The sequence below is a fragment of the Portunus trituberculatus genome, chromosome 40 (assembly GCF_017591435.1).
Source record: "Portunus trituberculatus isolate SZX2019 chromosome 40, ASM1759143v1, whole genome shotgun sequence".
NCBI lineage: Eukaryota > Metazoa > Arthropoda > Malacostraca > Decapoda > Portunidae > Portunus > Portunus trituberculatus.
The window spans coordinates 3,098,244-3,120,858 of record NC_059294.1 but is presented as its reverse complement, the minus strand read 5'-3'; the positions used below and the strand labels follow the sequence as shown (position 1 = coordinate 3,120,858).

At 38.2% G+C, this 22,615-nt stretch overlaps 1 protein-coding gene across 10 annotated transcripts in view; it reads left to right on the top strand.

Annotated features, from left to right (window-relative positions):
- The window catches only part of LOC123516321 (carboxyl-terminal PDZ ligand of neuronal nitric oxide synthase protein-like), a 227,984-nt gene extending 207,803 nt beyond the window's left edge, over positions 1 to 20,181 (top strand). For 7 of the 10 annotated variants that reach the window (XM_045275603.1, XM_045275598.1, XM_045275600.1 and 4 more), the window contains 5 exons: positions 9,149 to 9,299; positions 11,389 to 11,537; positions 12,261 to 12,476; positions 13,685 to 13,843; positions 16,097 to 20,181. In XM_045275603.1, coding sequence (XP_045131538.1) covers positions 9,149 to 9,299; positions 11,389 to 11,537; positions 12,261 to 12,476; positions 13,685 to 13,843; positions 16,097 to 16,804 — 1,383 coding nt within the window. In that variant the 3' untranslated portion in view covers positions 16,805 to 20,181. Of the gene's footprint in view, positions 1 to 7,008; positions 8,582 to 9,148; positions 9,300 to 11,388; positions 11,538 to 12,260; positions 12,477 to 13,684; positions 13,844 to 16,036 lie in introns of all 10 variants that reach the window. The other 3 variants (XM_045275605.1, XM_045275597.1, XM_045275596.1) reach the window with 3 other exon arrangements.
- Positions 20,182 to 22,615: the final 2,434 nt, after the last annotated feature.

Here is a 22,615-nt window from a genome sequence, read left to right as displayed (position 1 = left end):
GTGCTTCAGCTCAGACTCCCTTCGTGGTTTATTTTATGATCCTTAATGAATTGCTCCTTGAGGACACTCTCCCCGGTTGCCGGATATACACCCCACCGAGTTAATGTGCGCTGCGTGAGGCATTACACAGCGCATTGTGGCACCACCACTAACTCAACCTTGGATGTGCCTGATAAAATAGTTATAAACGTCACGTAAACTAAAAACTAAAAACAAAAACAAACAAAAAATATTCAAGAAAATGTAACAAACACAAAGAAAAATCTAGATTAAGAAAAAAAAATAAAACTTATTTTTTGGCGAGATGCCGTAAAGATCTCACAGTGAGAGGTTTGTTTATTTGCAAATCTTGTGATCGTGAGGGTAGTGACGGTGATGGTGATTCGTGAGGTTGTGATCATGGTGAAGGAGTGTCTGGGATCGTAGGAAAAGCTATGAAATTTTGTATTAAGAGTTTATGTGCAGTGACGACGACTGCGGCGATAGCGGGGGCTGGCCCTGAAACACTGGTGGTGGCAGTGGTGTTGATGGCATCGGTGGGAATACTACTATATACCTGAGGGAAAAGTTCATCTAGTTATTCATTCAGACGAGCATAAATATACTGAATGCTAATGTTCCGCAGTAAATTCTGAGACGAAGAGCGAGATAGAGAAACACATTGTAAAAACCTTTTGAAGTGATGGCGGGTAAATAAGCTTGCGTTGTTCATGGTTACGGCTTCACTTCTCGAGATGTACACTGTTTCACCTTGATTGGGATGGATGATGCAAGTGGCACAGAAACAGTAGTGGTGGGGAGGATCAAGGGCGCCCCGGTTGAAAACAAACTTAGCAGAGAACAGATAAATATACCTAAGGGAGCCAAAACAGAGGGAGGACGAGAGATAAAATGGAGTGTAAAACCTGCTAAAATAGTAAGTCGCGCGAGATTGTAGAAAAAAAAAAAAGTATATAGTCACCCGCAACTTTGAGGAGAAAACTAGGTAAACTAAACATAATTACAACGGCAAAGAATAATATTGTACGAAGAAGCTTGGTCTAAGAATAACTTTCCCTCACCTTCCTCTGAATACAAATTTTACCGCACTCTTTTTCTAATTTCCAAACAATGCTTAAAAAAATATATATGCGAAACAGGATAACAAATTAAGAGAATAAATATAACTTACGCACCGAGCACTTAACGAAATAAATTATAGTACTCATAAGCTGATGAATTCATTTGTGCCCAGGGAAACATATTCAATTTAATGGGCTATGAGAGTGAAAGGCAAGGATACAGTAAAGTGGAGAGACACGAAACTTTTGTCATGGGAGGAACATTAGCCTGTCTCTGTATCTGGCCGCCATCTTCTGTGTTTTTTCCATCGCCTGTGTGTCTGTCAGCGGCAGGACGACCTGGCCGGCTGCCGCTTTACTTGATAAGACGTTGCAAGGTGTGTGTGTGTGTGTGTGTGTGTGTGTGTGTGTGTGTGTGTGTGTGTGTGTGTGTGTGTGTGTGTGTGTGTGTGTGTGTGTGTGTGCTCGCGCATTTAATATACACACACACACACACACACAGAGAGAGAGAGAGAGAGAGAGAGAGAGAGAGAGAGAGAGAGAGAGAGAGAGAGAGAGAGAGAGAGAGAACAAAGCAAAGTGCATGGGTGAAGAAGAAGCCAGACTCCCCAGAAGTGCAAGAATCAAGTTAATGAATTGCGCAATGTTAGCCTTCTTATAAATGACGTTGGAAATAAACTAGGCAGCTGTTGCAGGTCCGGGAGGGCGACAACATCTATAATATACCTTCTAGACAAGCTCAGTGCGGAGGAAGTGCTCCCTCAGTTCCTCTCCCGCTGCAGGAAAGGGAGAAGAAGAATAAGCGAGGAAGAGAAGATTTTATTTTATCCGCTCTACTTTTTTTCTTTTGTTCTTTTGTTCCAACAGAAGATGCTCGTTTTCTTTTTGTTTTTTGTTTTTGTTCGTATTATTCTTTTTTATCGTGTTGTTCTTTGTGTATCTATTTGTTTGTTGAGCTATGTTTGTGTCAGTGTCTTTTTCTCTATTTTGGTGCAACTCTCTCTCTCTCTCTCTCTCTCTCTCTCTCTCTCTCTCTCTCTCTCTCTCTCTCTCTCTCTCTCTCTCTCTCTCTCTCTCTCTCTCTCTCTCAACATTTTCAGGTAATATTTACACACTCACTTTCAATATTTTCACGCATTTCTTCGCCTCACTTCCGAACCTCTTCTTCCCAATCTTCCTCCTTCTCTCATCTTTTTTTAGTCTTTCTTCCTTCCTTCCCTCTTCTCTCTCCCTGTTTACGAGTCATTTAGGTCCTCACTTCTGTGCCAAAAGAAACAGCTCGTGGCAAAAATACCTTGGAGAGAGACATTTTTACTATGATGAAATATTTTACTCCGCGTACATACACTACTACTGTGAGAGGCTTGCTTGGCTGAAGGGCGCAGCGTGGTGGACGAAGTGTATTGGCAGAGGCGCGGTGACTCTCCTCGTAGTTTACTGATTGATTGACAGAAGGCGCTGCGACAAGTTAAGAAGAAGGTGGGGGGGGGGGGCTCCTGTGAGGCTCAACTGTACTTTATTAACGTTGCTGTAATGTGGTGATAGAATTCGGGAGGTTAGTATGAGTAAAATGGCGATAGGTTTTATAATTAACACGAAAGAATTAGTCGACCAGAAGCCATACACGAAGTCTTCGTAAGCATCTACGAGAGAGTTAAATACCAAAAAGAATAGATTTTGTAATTTTTATCAATGGTAAAGATTGGAAATAACTATAGAAGAAGCAAACATGATCCAGTATGATAAGTAATGAAGGAAAAGTGTACCAGATAGCAATAATGTGTGTAATAGAAGGAAAGGAACTTAATTTATCCGGCAGAGTTTTAAATGGTATGTAGGGTTTTTTATGAGACCCGGCTGTACTGCATAAGATGTGTCTGTGAGATACTGGTAATATTCAGGATTAATACAAACAATATGACAAAAGAATGTTTAAATATAAGGAAAATGTTTTATTCCATAGGCGCCAACGTAAACAAAACACTTCGAAAAGTATAGAGAAATGCATTTGGGAATCAGGCATCAAACAACTAAGAATTAACTAACAAATAACTCCTTTGGTATAATAACAAAGAAAATACACTTTGTACACCCAGTTAAGAGCACGACATTTAAGGGAAATTGTAAAGGTAGTAACATAGTGCATGTTACGATATTGTTGTGTATATACCAAGGATGTTATCAGCTAATGGGTTCACGATGAGGGTGTCTCTGGCAGTGGAGCAGCCTGGGAAGGGGAGTGCAGTGGGGTTATGGGGTTGCCCGCGAGTGGGGAGCAGCTTGAGTGGGAAATAATTAGGTGGAGGGAAGTTACAAGGCACTTTCTCATGCAGGTATTTTGTGCTGAGGGAATTTGATGCTAATTTGGGAAGCTAGACTGTGGTTTATGTGTGCTTGCGTTTTCTCTCTCTCTCTCTCTCTCTCTCTCTCTCTCTCTCTCTCTCTCTCTCTCTCTCTCTCTCTCTCTCTCTCTCTCTCTCTCTCTCTCTCATTCTACTTCTCAGGTGTGTATGTATGTGTGTGTGTGTGTGTGTGTGTGTGTTGTTGCGTACATGTAACATTTATTTGAAGTTGTTCGCCAAGAAAAAAAAAAAGAAAGAGAGAGAGAGAGAGAGAGAGAGAGAGAGAGAGAGAGAGAGAGAGAGAGAGAGAGAGAGAATAGTACTAAGAAAAGAGAAAGTGAGAAAGAGGGAGGGTAAGAGCGAGCGAGCAACCAGAGAGAGAGAGAGAGAGAGAGAGAGAGAGAGAGAGAGAGAGAGGACCTCCTACTCTATTTACAAACACCGCTATTTCTCAGGTTTTTATACTGTGTCGTGACGTCAATCCACCTTCCCTCCCTGATTGGTTCGCTAGTGTAGCCACTGAGACGCGCTGCACGAGGTCACTCCGCCGGGATTTATGGCACAGGTGACCTTACTTGACCGTGTAGCATCTCAATTTTTCGAGTCCGGGAGATTAATGACTGGAGGGTGTTGTCTCGCCGGAGTTTCTTAGGGACAAACATTTCTTTTAACTGATGGTGTGGTGTTAGTATAGCGGAAAGTCATGGGTTTTTGCTAATGGTAAAGGCTTTCTTCTCTTTTCGTGTGGGTTGATTGGCTGGGGGAGCAGGGCAATGTAGAGTTTTCTTTCAGGGATGGGGGGTTTTTTTCTTCTGTTTTTTGTGGTGTGGTTGTGTCGAACAGTGCAAGATTTTATTTATTTATTTTTTTTTTTCGAATAGCGTTAGAATAGTTTTTTTTTTTTTCTCTCTTGATGGTACTATATTTTTCGTTATCGTATTTCTTGAGGATAGTTTAATCGTATGTTGAACGGTATGGTGTTCTTTGGAGGACAATACGAGTTTTTATTCAGTAGTACGAGTATGTTGTTAGTATGGTGTTTCCTTACGTCAGATTTACTATTTTGTTTAGCACTATGATACCTCGATGGTTCTTGAGGAAATATTACTTGCAATTTTCGATAGAATGTTGACGGTAAATAATTGTTCCCCTGGGATAAAATCAACTCTCATATTGACTGATTTCTGGCATTATGGTGTTCTTTAGTCAGTTCACTGGCTGTTATGATGATAAAGTGACTGTGTGGTGTTTATTAGAGCCTGATTAATTGCTCACATATTCACCGTTTGATTGCTGTATGGCGTTTCCTAGTCAATTCAGTGGATCTTCTGATAATATGGTGGTAATGCAGTGTTTCTCTGAGGCAAATTCACTGTTTTCTCTGGTAGTATGGAACGTATGTGGTGACAATTGTAGTTCTCGATAGGAATGTTCTCTTTGTACTGGAGACAACTTTGCCTCCTCTCGTCTCTTCAGTACAAAGAAAACATTCCCATCGTTTACTAGAATTGTCATCACATGTGCCCCATCCTACCAGAGAAAACAATGAATTTGACTCAGAGAAACACTGTACTACCACCATATTATCAGAAGATCCAGTGAATTGACTAGGAAACGCCATACTGCAATCAAACGGTGAATATGTGAGCACTTTATCATCACAACAGCCAGTGAACTGACTAAGGAACACCATAACGCCAGAAATCAGTCAATATGAGAGACAACTTTGCCTCCTCTCGTCTCTTCAGTACAAAGAGAACATTCCCAACGTGGACTAGAATTGTCACCACACGCGTTCCATCCTACCAGAGGAAAACTATGAATTTGACTCTACAAAGCCGAGCGCCTGCAAGTCTAACAAGGGTGCGTCCATCATTGATTAGAGAGAAAAAACAGATATGATGGGGGCGATGATGGAAAGAACTGTTGGTATGGATGTGGTGGTTATTATTATCATCATTATCATTGTCATCGTCATTATCATCATCATCATAACTGTTATTATTATTATTATTATTATTATTATTATTATTATTATTATTATTATTATTATTATTATTGTTGTTATTACTACTACGACTTCTACTACTACTACTACTACTACTACTACTACTACTACTACTACTACTACTACTACTACTACTACTACTACTACTACTACTATCACTACTACAATTTGCTTACTTATTTTCGGGCGTAAATGTTATCTTCAAGGTGTGTGTGTGTGTGTGTGTGTGTGTGTGTGTGTGTGTGTGTGTGTGTGTGTGTGTGTGTGTGTGTGTTTGGCTACAGATACACCGCCACAAACCTACACGAACCGACTTTAGCGTTCCTTGCTGGTTAAATTTATAGTGGTATTAGTGTATAAGGGGGTGCTTTCCCCCCCTCCTCTTGGCGGGGACCCAGCGGCGGGACCCCTCACCCTACACATTCTGTCCGTGCGAATGTCTGTCTGTGTGCCTGTCTGTCTATCTGTCTCTGTGTTTGTCTGTCCGTCATTCTGTCTGACTCTCTAGATATCTCTCAGTCACATCTTACTCATAAGGAATATAAATTGTCAAGTAGTGGTAAATGTAACCTGGGGGAGAAATACTTCCATTTGTAGTGTTTGATGTGAGATAGGATGTAATCAGTAAATTATCGCTTTTTCCTCCTCCCACCCCCTTTTTATTTTGTGAGAGGCGGGGGAGGGGGGACAGGCTTCTTCCTGCCATCATCGTCAGCTCTCTACATGATCCCTTACACCTGTGTCCCTCACTATCCCCCTTCCCCTCCCCAGCCATCCCCTCACCTGCTTCTTTACCTACTGTTTCACACACTCACCTGTCTCGCTCACCCTTCCTCTGCCTCCGCCACCTGTCTCGACACACAACTTGGCATGCAAAGGCTCTCCTGCGGCATGGAGAGGAGAGGGGTAAGGAGGGAAGAAGAGAGAGAGAGAGAGAGAGAGAGAGAGAGAGAGAGAGAGAGAGAGAGAGAGAGAGAGAGAGAGAGAGACCCAGTGAGCATTTATTTAAGAATCAGCACGAATAAATGTATAATAAATATATAATAGCATATCATCAGTGAGGCAGCAAGATTTACCGAGAGAAAATGTATTGAAGTAACGGGCGAGGATGGCGAAGACGTGAGGGGAGAGAGAGAGAGAGAGAGAGAGAGAGAGAGAGAGAGAGAGAGAGAGAGAGAGAGATGCGGGGGGAGAAAGGGGATGTTCTCAGTTGGCACTCGTCCCTGCTTCTCCGGGAAACAATTGGCATCGAATGCGGTCCCGGAGTTGTACACACCTTGCCACCCCGGTCCTTCCTTCCCTCCTCCAGTTTTTTTTTTTTATTTTCCCTTACGTCCTCATGTATTTGTTAGTTTATCTTGTTATCTTTAGGGAGCGTTCATTAGTGCTAGACCTAGAGAGAAAACACATTTGTTCAACATATTCGTAATACTTCTACGAATCAAACATGAGAAAGCGTATAATAATCTAAATCATATCAGTCGTATATAAGAAACAGGTGATGTGGATGTTTCTGGTGACTTTTTTTTCAATAAAGGTGTCTTGAGGTGCATTTCCTATATTAATTTTGAATGACGCGGCCCATCCGTCAGCACAGATTATGACTTGTTTACATGAAGTGTCACAGCCACAATTTACCGAGAAATGACGCAGGCGAGGCACCGCTGGAGTGTTTACTATCGTCCGTCCAAACAAAATAACACATCTTGTCGGCAAGTGTTGCCATGAGGTCTGGTCTTGCTCCTTGACGTCACTATGAGTCCAGTGTAGCGCTTAGTTGCCCAGGACGTTGCACGAGGCAGAGGAAGTGTTACCACCGAGCTGTGCAGACAAGCACAGTGGAAAAAAGGCTGTTGAGGAAGCAATAATGATAATATTAAGAGAACGTAAGATACAGAGGTTCTGTATTGTGATATAACAAATTGACATAGTGAGTGGGCGAGAAGGCCAGTGGATGCAAGTTGGTTGTTTATTGGTGTGGTAAGAGGAACTGACTCGGGTTGATGATGGTGGTGACATTGATATTTGAAGTGAAATGGGCAATGGGTAAGCGGTCATACGTCCCATGACGGTGAAGCTCATGCCTGTCAGCGGCTATAGGACACCTCAGCCCGTGCTGCGCCACCGGTCTGCCCCAAGGCGACATGCTTAAGCATCCGGGGGGGACAGACGCCGCAATGTGCGTCCCGGACGACCGTCCACGTAAGAAACTTTCCTTCCGGGAACCTGAAGTTGTTACCCCGTCCAGGAACGGCGGCCATACCTCTTCTCGCCGCCCACCTGACAGTACAACTCAGCCTCCCCATTCCGTGCTGCACCATCCGTCCCATGATCATTCGGGCCAACACCATCAATCTGGCGACCAGCCCCCCTCCCACTACCACCCACACACTACAAGACAGGGGCTTGGCCGCCCTCACAGTATTGCTGGCATCGTGGGTTTGAGTGGCTTCAGTGCCCTGGGCGGCGTACCGGGCGTCACAAACATGATTCCCACCGTATTGTCTCAAGGTGTTACCTCGTCTGGAACTGTGTCCGGCGTAACCTCGATGCTCGGCAATCCTGGTCTTCTCTCTCACCCGAGCATTTTGGCTGGGGCACCAACACCTATATTAACTCCACCCACCAGTCCCACCCATGCAGCGAGCAGCCAGCTTGCCTCACCACTACGCCAGGGACCCGCCAGCCAGCAGTCAACACCCACCAGTAAGACAGTGCCCACTCAGGTCTCCACATCCTCGGCCAAGGCATCTTCACCTGTAGAATCTCCATCGACCTCGAAAGACGCCGTCAACCAGCAGCCTTCATCTGAGGCCAAAATGTCTGCTGCTCACCATCCTACCTCACCTACCTTAAAATCCTCCTCCAACCCGCTGGCTGCCTCGTCATCCAAGACACCTGTCAGTCCGCCGCCTCAGCGCCACGGGAGAGCCGTGTCGCTGCAGCCCAGCCCAGGGAAGTCCTTGCCCCCTAGTGGCAGCAAAGGTACCACAGGCCACACCAAGCCGACCAAGCCTGCATCTCGCAACAGCTCACTAAAGAAACAAAGATCATCACCAGTCCAGCAGGCCGTGACTTTCCTTACAGAGCATGGAATAGTTAATGGCCGGCAGAGAAGCCAATCCAATGCAGCGGCCAATACTCTTAGCATCGAAGACATTGATTTAGAGGTGAGGAATTGGGTAATAGCCATAATATTACAACGGTAACCTGTGCAATATGATCAACTTACGTAGAAAGCATGTTTTATAAACTTTCTCATAGCGTAAGTCTGCCATTGCACTGGACAGCATGAGTACAGGTAAGTAATAATATATACATTTATGATGCATAGTGTGCTCTTCATCAAATGTAAGCTTTAGCCTCTGTGAAAAAAACTGTTTTTGTTATTACTTCATGCAGGAGACGTCCTTGTATGTTCAGTCTCGTGTAAGGCCACTGGTTTTAGGCCATTTCCGCATATAGATTATTCCCTCCATTTACATTTAGGTCTGGTAAGATAAGTATTTGTAGTCAGCTTATCTGTAGCTTAGAGGGAGTCTAGTGAATAAGTAATGAATTGTGCGGGGCGCCTTCCGGATGCTATGGCGCCAGTGAAAGTTGGAGCTGGACAAGGACAAAGTTGTATAGTAGTATTGGCAAGCTTAGTTGAGTGGGGAGTCTTAGTTGGCACAGTGTATATTATTGCTCAGGTGGATTCCGATATTAGTAACTAACAACTTTACTCTTTTCACCAGAGCCAGGCAATGAGAGTGGTGAGAACAGTGGGGCAAGCGTTCGAGGTGTGTCACAAGATCTCTGTGAAGGACACGCCGCAGTCTCAGGATTCCGCTGAAGACGAAACGAGCGAGCAGGGCTCAGACGCGTCCACAGAGAAGTTGAAGAAAGGTGAGTGATGACATTTTCTTTTCTTTTTTTACCTACGTAACTGTTAAATAGATTTTATTGCATTTCTAAATGTGTTTGCAAATTAAACAGTTGGTTTCTGAACAATGAAAGGGTGTTGAGATACCAATACTGATACAGATATATTTATTGGCCACTTGTGAATTACATAGAAACAATACAGTAGATCATATTGATGGTTAAGTTAAGGTAATTTAAAAAGCCGAAGCTCTTTTACGGACCTGTCAGTTATAAGGGTGTAGAGCAGTGGTTCCCAGACTTTTCGGACTGCTGTCCCCTTGGCTCCCACTCACATCACTGGAGCCCCTACGTACACAAACACAAACAACATAATACAACTATAAGTGACTTAAGACTAGCACACTTTCACTAGCTGTGATTTACAGTAGGAATGAGTGACTTTTCCCACCAATACTTATACCTCTCAATTTTCGAGTTTTTACCTGATCACTTCACCTCCAATTCAGAGATGGGACGTTAAATAACCATGAATATAATGGTACAATAATTACATTGATATAGTTTTAGGATTGCTCGGTTGCTGATGTGTGGACATTAATAATAATAGTACGTCTTTAGATTCGTTAACACCAAAATCTGAAATTCTCAATGCAAGAATATTTTTAGATTGGTTGTGATGTCCTACTGGCGCCTCCCTTCCGCCCCCTATTCACATACCATCCTCCCGAATCCTTCCAACGCCCAAGAGGGGCCGGTACTGCCCGTTTTGGGAAACCCTGGTGTAGATGGACATGTGTTGTGGTTCATCCACGACCATAGATAATACAAGCATTAACATTAAATAAGCGATAACAGATTAATGATGGTAATAATGATAATGATGATAGTAATAATAGTAATAATAATAATAATAATAATAATAATAATAGTAATAATAATGATAATAATAATAATAATAATGATAATGATAGTAGTAATAATGATAATAATAATGATATTAATAATAATATATTCATAGTAACAACAATGATAATAAAAATAACATGATAAAGATAATAATAGTGATTATAATGATGATGATGATGATGATGATAATAATAATAATAATAATAATAATAATAATAAATGATAATAATAATAATAATAATAATGATAATAATAATAATAAATGGTAATGATAATGATAATAATAAATGCAATAAAAATACTAATGACAATAAAAGTGAACTTGGTATGAACAACATTATAGTAATATTAGTTATAATGTTAATGAAATGCTAGAATTTTTCTTGGTGAAAACTCTTTGTAATAACAATCATGCTTGGTAATGTGAAAAATATGCATAAAAAAAGTAAAGAAAAATGGAACATAAAGAAATAGAAAACAATTGAGCATGACTGACTAGGATTGGAATGCTGTATCCTTTGTATGTATGCTGGTAGTAACATATTAAGTTTTGTTTTTAATCCAAGGTGTAGAGAGAGAGAGAGAGAGAGAGAGAGAGAGAGAGAGAGAGAGAGAGAGAGAGAAATCTTATTAGGCACATATTGTTAAGAGAGCAAACAATATGACATTATGTTAATTAAACCTTCTGTCAGCTGTAACATGTGCTGAGAGTTCAATCATGTCTTAATGTTCTGGTGGTGTGCCTGTGATTTAATTTCTTAATTTTAGAAGTGATTTATATTTCACTTCACTATTAGATATATGTTGCTATTTGATAGATGATTGTTAAAAAAGGAAAAAAAAATACTATCATGCCATTCAGTCATTTTGTAAAAAGCCAAACAGCAAACTGCCAACACATAAAGAAGATATGCAAACTTTTCTTCATCAGCATCCATTAATTTGTGCACCATTAGCCATGTCATGACAGTTAGTTGCTGTAGTCTCATTCCTGAAGGTGTGATGGTCCACTATCTGAGGTTAAGAACCATAATACAAAGAATATACAAAAATGTCATCAACAAAAAACTGATGATGAACTACTATCATTCATGAAATGGACAGCATGGCATCGTCAATCTCAGGAATAAGTATGGCATTGTGCATATAGTAACCCATGTTCCTCTAACACTGTTTGAGTGGTGACACGGGTCTTTCCTTTTAGATCTACTGGACACAGAGAGCACCCAGGAGGACCTAGTCACGCTCACTCCCTCGGACTCAGTAAATGAAGACTCTGTGGAGCACCTACTGCAGCGACCCAACAAACTGGAACCCCTTGCGCCCCCTGCTGGCTCAGACATCTTCCTCAAAGTGAGTTCAGATTACTGTTCATCATGATCTTGAAGATCACTTGATGGACTTTTTTTTTTTTTTTTCAGACCTATTAGTTGATTTACGTAAATAAATCCTCAAAGTGGTGTAGCTGAAGCCTCAGTTGGTTGAGTTTGGTGTCTTGTTTCAACAAGACATTCCACCACATTTTTCTCAGTGAAATGAAAGTGTATTCATGTAATATTAGAGGATTATTGAAATGTGGGCCATCAGCAGCTCTCTTAACTCAACTTATTTTTCCCAAATGTATTCTAGTCTTTTTATATACTATTCAATTTCAAGTAATAAAAACTTTGTGAAGTTGATTAATAATGTCTGATTTAGTAGTTATGCATACTTGACAGATTGTTGACTTCATTGTCCCAAAATCATCATAGATTCATTGCTACTACATATTCCTTAGCAAGTGCTTATGTTTATCTTGGTAACAAATTCAGTCCTCTGTATAATAGGTTATAACATTTGTTTGTTTTTTTTATTTTGTTTTTATCTTATTATTATTATTATTATTATTTATTTTATTGCACTTGTTAGACCAGTCAGTCAAAGAAAACCCTTAATTTGGTCATGACAAGAAATTCAGAACTCTTTCCATGGTGTGGCCTCTGTCCATAATGCTTGCAACTTATATAAGCTAGAATGGGTTCTTGTGTTCTGATGAATAATTATAAACTTATTGATGACAAATCTTCTCTTCTGCAGGGTGCTGGAGAAACCTACACATCTCCCCTTAGTGAACCTCTGCCGTCAGGTGACTCTTTACCCATGGCTGGCACTCCACTCTCAGTGCATCATGAGCTGCAGCTGCTGAGAGAACAGCTTGAACAACAACAACAACAGACTCAAGCAGCAGTATCTCAGGTTCATTTGTTGAGGGATCAGCTGGCAGCTGAGACTGCAGCCAGGCTAGAAGCCCAGGTCAGTGACAAGCCCAATTTGAAAATGTACTCACATGTTTCTGTATTGATTGTTTTTTGTTGTAATTGCATTTAAGTAATCATATATATATATATATATATATATATATATATATATATATATATATATATATATATATATATATATATATATATATATATATATATATATATATATATTGTACACGCACGTGTGTGGTTGCAGTATGAATTCCAAGGTAACAGATTAATGATGGTAATAATGATAATGATGATAGTAATAATAGTAATAATAATAATAATAATAATAATAATAGTAATAATAGTAATAATAATGTTCAGCACTGGGTTAAAGGGTTGTATTTTATGTTCAATGTATAAGGCGACCCCTTGATTTAGGAGCCTAAAATTTGGCAAAAAAGCTTGTTTTATACTTCAGCATATGTGGTAGTATTTGTAAGCACACATGGTGGCACAAATGTTTTTGTGATTGACATGTGCTTTTGAAGTAATTAAGTTATTTGTTTCTGAGTCTCTTGCTTGACTCCAGTCTTTTCATTTTATTGATTCCATTCAGGAAGTTTAAGATCATTAATCAATCCAAAACATCTAGTATGAAAATATATTTAATACATACTATTTTAACAAGTAGTTTTTCTGCTGGTGGAGACTCCATAAGGCTGCTCTTTCTGCTGGCTTATCCTCCCACCCTGGTTAGTGCTGCCTCACAACCACCCCAGCCACCTCACCTTTGAGATACCAGCAGGCATACCGGAACTCTACAGCAACCTCAAAACAATGATAGTTTCTCAAACTTCCACAATGTACCCAACATCAATTGAGTCTCTGATAAGCTTCAGTCCAGGCCCCCTTTTTCTTTGCAGCAGTTTATTGAGATATTGAATGTTCCCATTGACTCAATTCGGAGTCACTTTGAAGATGCCTGCTGCAAACGTACGAGTATAACCCAGTAGGGAATCACTGCAGTAGACATATAATATGACAAGAAAGTTCCATAATTAGATTTTAAAATGGTCATTATTTCACTCTATAAAATTCATCATTATTTCAGTTTGTGATATATTCTTGACATGTATGTACATATATTTTTTATCTTTCTTTGTATGTTATTTATATATCTCTTTTTTTTTTTTTTTTTTTTTTTCAATTTATTTATTTTTATTTATTTTTTATTTTTAAGGGGTGACTTATTTGAAATTTTCTTTCTAGGCTCGAACTCACCAACTACTGGTGCACAACAAGGAACTCCTGGAACACATCCAGGCGTTGGTGTTGCAGGTTCGGGAAATGGAGATGAAGATGAGTGGGAGTGGTGGTGTCATGCCAAGCACACAGCTTCTTCCTTCACCTCCAGAGATAAAATCTCAGGTAGGTTGTAATTTGTAAAGGAAAAATATAAAATGCCTAATATACAAGATTTTGGTTTGGTTACTCATCACTTACATTAGATCAGTGATCTACTTATTACAGAAACATTAATTTATTCATCAGTCTATCTCCCTTTCTCAGTATCTTTGTTTATATCTACAATCTGCATCTACATATGACTCTTTTCTTGCTGTTTGTTGAGCTCTAGTAAAGATTCATGTTGATGAACACTGAGTGGATTCCATGCCTTTATTGTTATAGATGTAAAATTATTTGAAAATGGCTGCTGTAATTATTTCCTTTTTAGCTTAGAAATGTTAGCTTATTGTAACTGAAGTATTAGAGATATTTTGATAGTAAAATGCTTTATCCATTAATTACTGAAATAAAAAGTAAAAAAAAAAAGGGAGAGAGAAGATGGTGTTGCATGGCTTATTTTGCCTTCAAATGCAATCATTGAAAATTTTCTTTCAGTTTCAAATGTTCTTGAACTCCATTTTGATACATCACTGATACTGTAATGGCTGTATTCCTCCTTTGTTGTGAACTGTAGTGATATGCATTAATTTGTGAAGTGTGTAATTTAAGATAGATGGTTCCCCTTGCTCCACCCATCAGCCACTTTTCATAACACACTGGGATTAGAAGAGTAGAGATTTTCCAGTACTTTCTGCTGCAAGAAAAATCAATAACCATTGATTAGTACTTTGCATGATATGAATTTGTCTGTCACATCGATGAGAAAATGAACATTAGAAAACTATTAAGGTCATGCATAATTGAGATGATCAAGAAAATAAAACTGTTGCTAAAACTGAAAGTGCAGACAACTTGAATGTCCTGAAATGCAATAATGCCAGTGACATTGTTGGATTACAACACACAAGTTCTAAAACTGTACTAAGTTTTCCAAACTTAATTTATGATATTCCATGGTTTTTAAGAGTTATTTTGGCCTTGAAGTATTGTTTTCCCTTCAATAATTCTTGTTGATAATTTTTTTTTTTTTAAATTGCATGTTTAAATACAGTTTTAGATTAGTTGATTCTAAGACTCATGTTTATTTTTCTCATACTGAGTATTAGATATCATGAATAGTCTTACAAGATTATGTAAATCTATAAGTCTGCAGTATCAGTGGTGAATTTCCATTGAAAATAGAAAAAAATTATTATCCATTAATTTGAAATTTTTCTCCTTGTACAAATCTGAGTGATCATTGGGGATTATTTAAGTGAGAAATTTTTGTCCTTCTTAAGCCTTACATGATGGCAGCTGTTTGTCGTGTCACTTGCAGTAATCCTTTCTTCAAAGAGGCATGTTTAAATTTTAAAACGTTCCTTATATGTATTTTGCAATATACATAGGTATATAATCTTCATTGCAAGTATTTTTCATCTTCCATAATTCCTTCTCTTACTTTTCTGTGAAGAATAAAAGCCATGTTGTTCTTAAATATGTATTTTAACTGTAAAATGAGTATTGTGTACTGTCTTATAACAAACCATAGTGATATGTTTGATGGAAAAAAAGATCTTCAATCTATGTCCGTGTTGAGTAGACTCTGCCTAGCAGTGATGAATACTTGTGTAAAAACATGATAATGACTCTGAATTAAGACAGTTTAGTCTTCTAATTACTTTATACAGATAGATGGTAATTATTGCTGACCCCTGGCTTATTTTTGTGCCCATTACATACTTTTATAGACCTTGAATTTTGGTATACTTTCTTTACCAAAGGGAAAAGTCCAATTCATCACAGTATCTCAGTAAACGTAATCACTTGTTTTTTGTGATTTTTTTTATTTGTTTGTCTTTTTTTTTTTTTTTTTATCCATAAGAGTGAAGGCAACATTGTTTTGTCAAGATACAAAACCATTCTTAAAAATCTGCCATCATTTATAGGTTAAGTGGATATGTTCATTTTTTGGCTTATTTATTAATGATATGAGTTACTTGCATCAGTATGTTTTATCTAACTGAACAGCATGATATTTCTGTGACAAGTAATTTATTTTATATTGCTCCATTTTTTTTCTGTAGACTTTTTGTAGACATTTGTTTTGTGACTAATTGCAATAGTAGAATCTAACCACTGACCTCCACCAAGGATACTGCACCTCAGAGGTCCAGTGTGGCTAAGTAACCTGTGTTGAGGCATGCATGGCTCAGTAGTGTCTTTTGTTTGCAGAAGCATGGTGTTTAGTGGCTGCTGCAACGAGTGGCCAACTCATGCTCTCTCTCTGGCCAGCTCTTGGTGACCGATGCCAGCCCTGGCCACAGTAGCCAGTTAGCTGCAGCGTTGGATCTTGGGGGTACAGCATCCCTCCTCTTCCACTCCTCTGAACTACCACCCACACCCTCCCCAAGTATAGCTCACCATCAGTTCCTCTTCCCAACCCCATCTCCCCCAATCCACATGGCATCTTTCCCCTCTGACGGGTTGCCTAGTGGGCTTAACCAAGAATCTAGTACTGTTCCTCACGCTAATGAAACCTTGGCCCGTTCAGTTTCTGTGGGGCCACTAATACACCCTTTACCTTTGTGGGGAGGTGATGCAAACAATGCTGGGGAAGTAACCCTGGCTGTGCCCCAACAGGAACCTTCTATGAATTCCAAGCTGCAAGGAGTCCCTCGACCTCGATTAGCTCAGCGTCCTGAGGAATGCAGCAGCACCCCCTCCCTCAGCAGTGAGAGTGACCTCAAACGGGACAGCAGCGGCCAGTCCTCAGGGGAGAGTGTTACCCAGGCTGTGGCACAGCTCTATGCTTTAGAGCCTCATCGTCTGGCCCAAGTGCCAGAAGATGCTGTCACTCTAGGTCCCTATGGACCAACTCCCCTTGGTACTCCCCGCAATCTGAATGGACCCATCACGCGCACTGCCAGTGAGCGAGTCTCCCGGCAGGAGACACTGGCTCAGCTGCAGCGCATGGCATGGGCCCGGCATACAACAAAGTGAAAATATGAACTATTGAAGTCAATGAAAACTTCCAAAGTTTAGAAGTAATTACATTATATAGTTAAGTGTAAATTCCTCCTGAAGTAATGGTAGATTTTAAAATGGACCTTAAAAATGCATTCTTAAAAGATGTTCTTGCTGAACATGAAGTCTATTTTCTATTGCCCCATGTTGAGTTTGTAATAGGTCCTCAAAAAAAATTATAAAGAAATGTTTGCATCAGAGTATTTCACTCCATAGGGGACAGAAAGGACATATGTACGGGTGTACAAGTGGGAATGTGATGTGCATGAATGAACAGTGACCAGCTGAAGCTTCACCCTCAAAACCTGTGATATAGTTGAGTGTCCCTTGTGTGTTATCTCATTTCATTTTATCATTCTTATTCTTATTATCATTATTGCTATTATTATTATTATTATTATTATTATTATTATTATTATTATTATTATTATTATTATATTTTTATGATTTATATTCTTTTATCTTGGCTGCCCCACCTTACAGGGAATAACAGCATAATTTATAAATAGTTACATTACTATTATTTTTACTTTATTATCATTACCATTATTATTATTATTTTATTATTATTATTATTATTATTATTATTATTATTATTATTATTATTATTGCTGAAATAATTCTCATTACTGCTCTTAACATTCAGTGTACAAAGCAAGATCTTGATAACTATTAGCCATGAAGGCTGCCCACTTGGATGTTGAATCTCACAACTTCCAATAAAGTTAGACTACTTCTTGCAGGATTAATTTATATGAAAGAAGCATTCTGTGCAGTGGCAGCTTGTTCTTTAATCTTAAAGAGAACTCCATGTAATCTAGTTTAAGACAAAACAATTGATTATTAATGAATGTAATGTCAACATGCTGTGGGACATAATGACAGGGAGTCTGGAGGTGGCTGGCTTAAGCTTGAAGCTCCCATGGAAGGTGACCTATGGATTGTTCAGAGTTGATGTCATGATCATGCCATATCACCAGTGTTAATATAGAAGCATCAATGTAGGTCACATGCGAGAGCATTGTGTTTGTGGCAAAAGTGTACATCACCAACCTGAACCATTTCCCAGCTCCATATTCCTTTGTATATATTTCCAAACTAGCATAAGATACATGTTCTGTATATTTTTATGTACACTTCAGAGGTAGGCGACAAGACAAATCATACCAGTAAATACACTGTATGTAGCATTAAGGATCTGGAATCTCATATGATTAGTTCCTTGGTCGTTGTAACCCATTTTTTATTGTCATGTAGCTACTGACGTTATTATGATTGTGTTATATGTCTTTGGTACCACACATCTTGTCCCTGTTAGGTTAGCACAGAAGTAACTTTCTCCTGATGTGGTACTACCTTTTATGTTCCAGTGCCAACATAGTGCCAAAGTGCTTTGCTGAGACATACACAAGTGAAGACCATTATATCATCTTCTGTGTTGTATTCACTCATCAGAAGTGCTGTGGTGAAGGCAGTTATCAGATTATTCTCAATGGCTTTAACAGGAGTAAAATATAAATTTGTGAAAAAATGGCTCTAACTGAAGGAATAGTATTGACTGTGACTGAGAATCTTTCTTGGTGAGGTGGGTGATAGAGCCTATTGCTAAAGAGGGTAGCATGGAATTAGATGCTATATCTTCCTGTGTTTCTGATATCAAAAATTTGATTTATTTTTTATTGTTACAAATGTAAAGTAGTAAATTGTAGCCAAATCTAAACATCTTTTATTTGCTGAATTCAACTAAAAATCCAAGTTTACACATACGTATTTCCCACTTGGTTTTAGAGTGAGAAACAATCTGTTGTGTATCTTAGATGATAATCATAATAATCTGGATTTGATAAGAAATCCATATTCATTGCTTAATAGAACTGGCTTTTTGTTTCCACAAGTTTGATAAACTTGGTAATATTGACAATTATAAGGTGAAATTAAGTAGTAATGGTGTAGAAAGTAAGCCTAAAACTTCAATACATTTATCCAGCAGGTTGTGATGAATAAAACTATTATAAATTATTGGCATACTGAAGATAAAATCCAAGACACTTTATTTCCATATCATCATGCTGTTGAGAAGATCATTATGGATGTAAATTACAAATGGATAAAAAGTAATTTATATTAAAACAGGCCTGAATTTGTTTTATAGTTAATCATAAAGTGGAAAGAGCATGATATAATGTATTTACGATTGACATGTAGGCCTCAAAAGAAATGAAATTACTATATGTTAATGTAATTTCTAGTTTGTGAAAAGAGAGAAAATCCATACATGATTCAAACCACTGCTAGTCTGCTTGATCACCCATGCAAACATAGAGGCTCAGAATGCTTGCTTAGGAGTAGTAATATCTTTCACACTCCTACTGGTTTAGGAGTGTTTAGAAGAGATATTATATGTAGTATATAATGGTATTGGTAGGTATGTACTTAAGCTTAATTGTACTTTAAGAGAAAACATGAAGTCTAGTCTTTAAAGGTAGTGGCTCCAACATTATTTCTGTGACTGCACTCGGTTCATATTTCCCTGAGATGAGAATTGGAATAAAATTGCTTAAATTTTGCCTCAAAATTGTAAAATGAAGTGCATGTATGTATAGAATATATAACCATAAAAACTGGAAGACTGTAATTTGTGATTATTTCACTGTTGAGCTTATGACTGAGATAATTTTAAACACAGAAAGAGCATCCATTTCTGTAAATGTTTCTTACTGAAACAGAGGCTTTCTTTACTCGAAGAATTTATATACAGTAGTAGGTGATGACACCTTAAAATGGATATGATGAAAGTTCTTCTAACTTCATTGTATACATTTAGAGAAAAATTATTTATTTACAGGGTTGTTATAACAGCATCTTTGAAGAAAGTCAGTCAGTTGGTACCCTTGTATATAGATATCAAGAATCTAGACATCAGCAGGTTCCAGCATAGTCATTGGCTCTTGCAGTGTTCCTTTGGTGTATCCTTAGTGATGCTGAAGCAAGTTTATAAGTCAATTTTCAACTTAAACTACTATGTTGATAAGTAATTGAGGAACAACAGTAAAACTCTTGACTTCTCATATGTATTTTCCCAGTAATGTTTTTTGACCAGTGTATGTGCAGTGCGACAATTAAGAAACTCCTTTTTTGTTTGTGCCTACTTGATGTACCGTTTTTGTAGAATTCATGTTTATTTTTAAGATGATCAGAAGAATGGGTGCAGGGAAATGCTTATGTTTCATTATATTTTATATAATAATTTCATAACTTGAAACTTGAATAAGGCACTTGTCATTGAGATGTCCAGATATTCACATGTATTGATTTCCTCTTTCATCTATCCTTCAATGAAATAATTTCAGGAATGTAGTTTTCTATATCCTTTAACATGACATTGATATGTACTTACAACAGAGATTTTATAGTGTTCATTATATTTTGAAATAACTGAAAGAATTTCTTAAAGTAATCTAAAACATATTTTCTCAAGAAATAGTCATGAATCAAGTTCTGACTCTTCTGCATTATCATATCAGTCAGAAACAAAAGAAAAAATTAAAGGTATTTTTTATTTACTTATACTAACATTCAGATTTAATTAATTTCCCTCTTGATTGTAAATAAATTCACTACTGTAAGCAGCCTTGCAGTTTAAGATACTTGTACATTAATATAACAATCTCATCATTTCCTTCAGTATGATGTATAGTAGTATATATAATACAGTCAGCCTAGACTGCTAATGACATATCCACCTCCAATACACAGGACATCAAGTATGTCTGTATCTCCTTCATCCTATAAAATGGAACCAAAAGGATTGCAGTGAGATCCACCCCACTATTATTTATATAATAAGTCAAGACAGTGTCTTGTATCTGCTACCAGAGCTAGGTACTTAAGTAAACACTTGCAGATCACAGATTCCACATTGCAAAAGTATTGTATTTGTTTACCATTTTGCATCTATGGTAATGCCTGACCAATGCTTAATATAACTTTGATGTTACTTTAGGACTCCGTCTTTTTAACAATCCTAAAGATGAATTGTAATACATGATTTCTTTGACTTTTGGTTTCTATGCATTATTCTTTTTAAAAATGGAGATATGAGCTAACTTTCCTAATTTTTCTTTGTTCTCTGATCTTGTCAGAGCCTCATTCTTTATGGTATGCATATTGTGTGGGTTTCTTCTACCTATGCTAAGCATTTCTATCAGTACATTTGTTCATCCTTCTACATAAGCTTGTCCGTAAGTTAACTAGAACATTTGCTGGATATGAAATGGCAAGGAATGCTGAGTTTTGAGGAATAAGTTTTCCATATCTTTTGATGTATACCAGACGTCTGTTTTAAGCCTTTAGCATTCTCACAGCTCTGTCTCCTGATTAGCTCCTTAGTAGTCTCACAAATCTGTCTCCAGATTTAAGATCAAAACTCCCTTGGGAGGCAATGTATGCAGATGACTAGAAGCACAGTCACAAACACAATTTTCATTATCACCCAAGACACCTGTGGACCAGGGAGAGCATGGGAGGTGGACCAAGAAACCAAACTGATAATATTATGGAAAATTAAAGCTTTCAAAATACAAGAAGTTAATAGAAAACCTACCATGGGAAACACTGTGGACAGGAACATATCCATCTGGTACTAGCAATATTGAAAGTGAAGCTGAAAAGAATAAAGAAAGAATAAAAAAGCAAGTGCAGTACAAAAAGATGAAATAAGAACCAAGTTTAAAATAATGGTGGAAAACATGTTAAAAATACTGAACATAACAGAGGAGTAGGTGAAATTGAGAAGTGGTGAGTATTAATGGATTCTTTGGTTGGAGTAACAGAAGAAAGAAAAATCTAAAGAAGAGTTTAAAAATGGATGACAGATCATACCAGGCTCATAGAACAGACAGGTCATACATGCTTGAGCTGTCCTATTTCACTTCGATGCCATTGTCTTAGTAGATTTGAATGTGATAAATAATTTTTCTAATACCGCAAATTTAGGTATTATCTCGATTTATACACCTTTAACACAATGTTCTAGAAAAATCCTTGGTGCCAGGAAAAAAAAAAAAAAAAAACGTTATGATTCGATAGAAAGAGTATTGTACAATCAGCAAATAATGAATTATGTGTGTGTAGGCAAATTTGTTTTTTATTTAACCATGAGAATGACGGTCGCAGGTTCCACTCTCATTTCGGTAAGTTGACCTCTTATGGCACCTTTATTTTTTTTTTTTTTTTTTTTCCATCACCCTAGCATGAGTATTAGATAATTTTCATTGATTTGTTTATTCACACGTAGTCCTTTCACAGACATACCTTCTGCTACTGGTTAAAACAACAGTGGTGGCGGTGATGGTAACAGTGGGCTATGCTGACCCATACACACCCACACATAGCCATAAACACTCTTATATACCGAAAACACTAATAAACACACTCAAAACACCCCCGCACACATCCAAAACATGTCTACACACACACACACACACACACACACACACAAGTGAAGTGAAGTGTTGCTATATTACCGACAGTTTTCAAGCACCAGCACCAAGCAAAACACGGAAAGACAAACAGTGAAAGCCTTCGCCACAACCCTCCACACTGCCTTATCTTCATCAATTGTATTTATAGGGCCAATCACTTATTTTTAGGTTTCCTTTACATTTGAGAGTGAAAACAGTACACAAAATATTAAAAGGTGATAGGAATAACGATCATTATAGAGGCAAGGCGTCAGTATTAACAGCTAATATTTGCTTCCTTCACTTACCGTAAACCAAACATGTG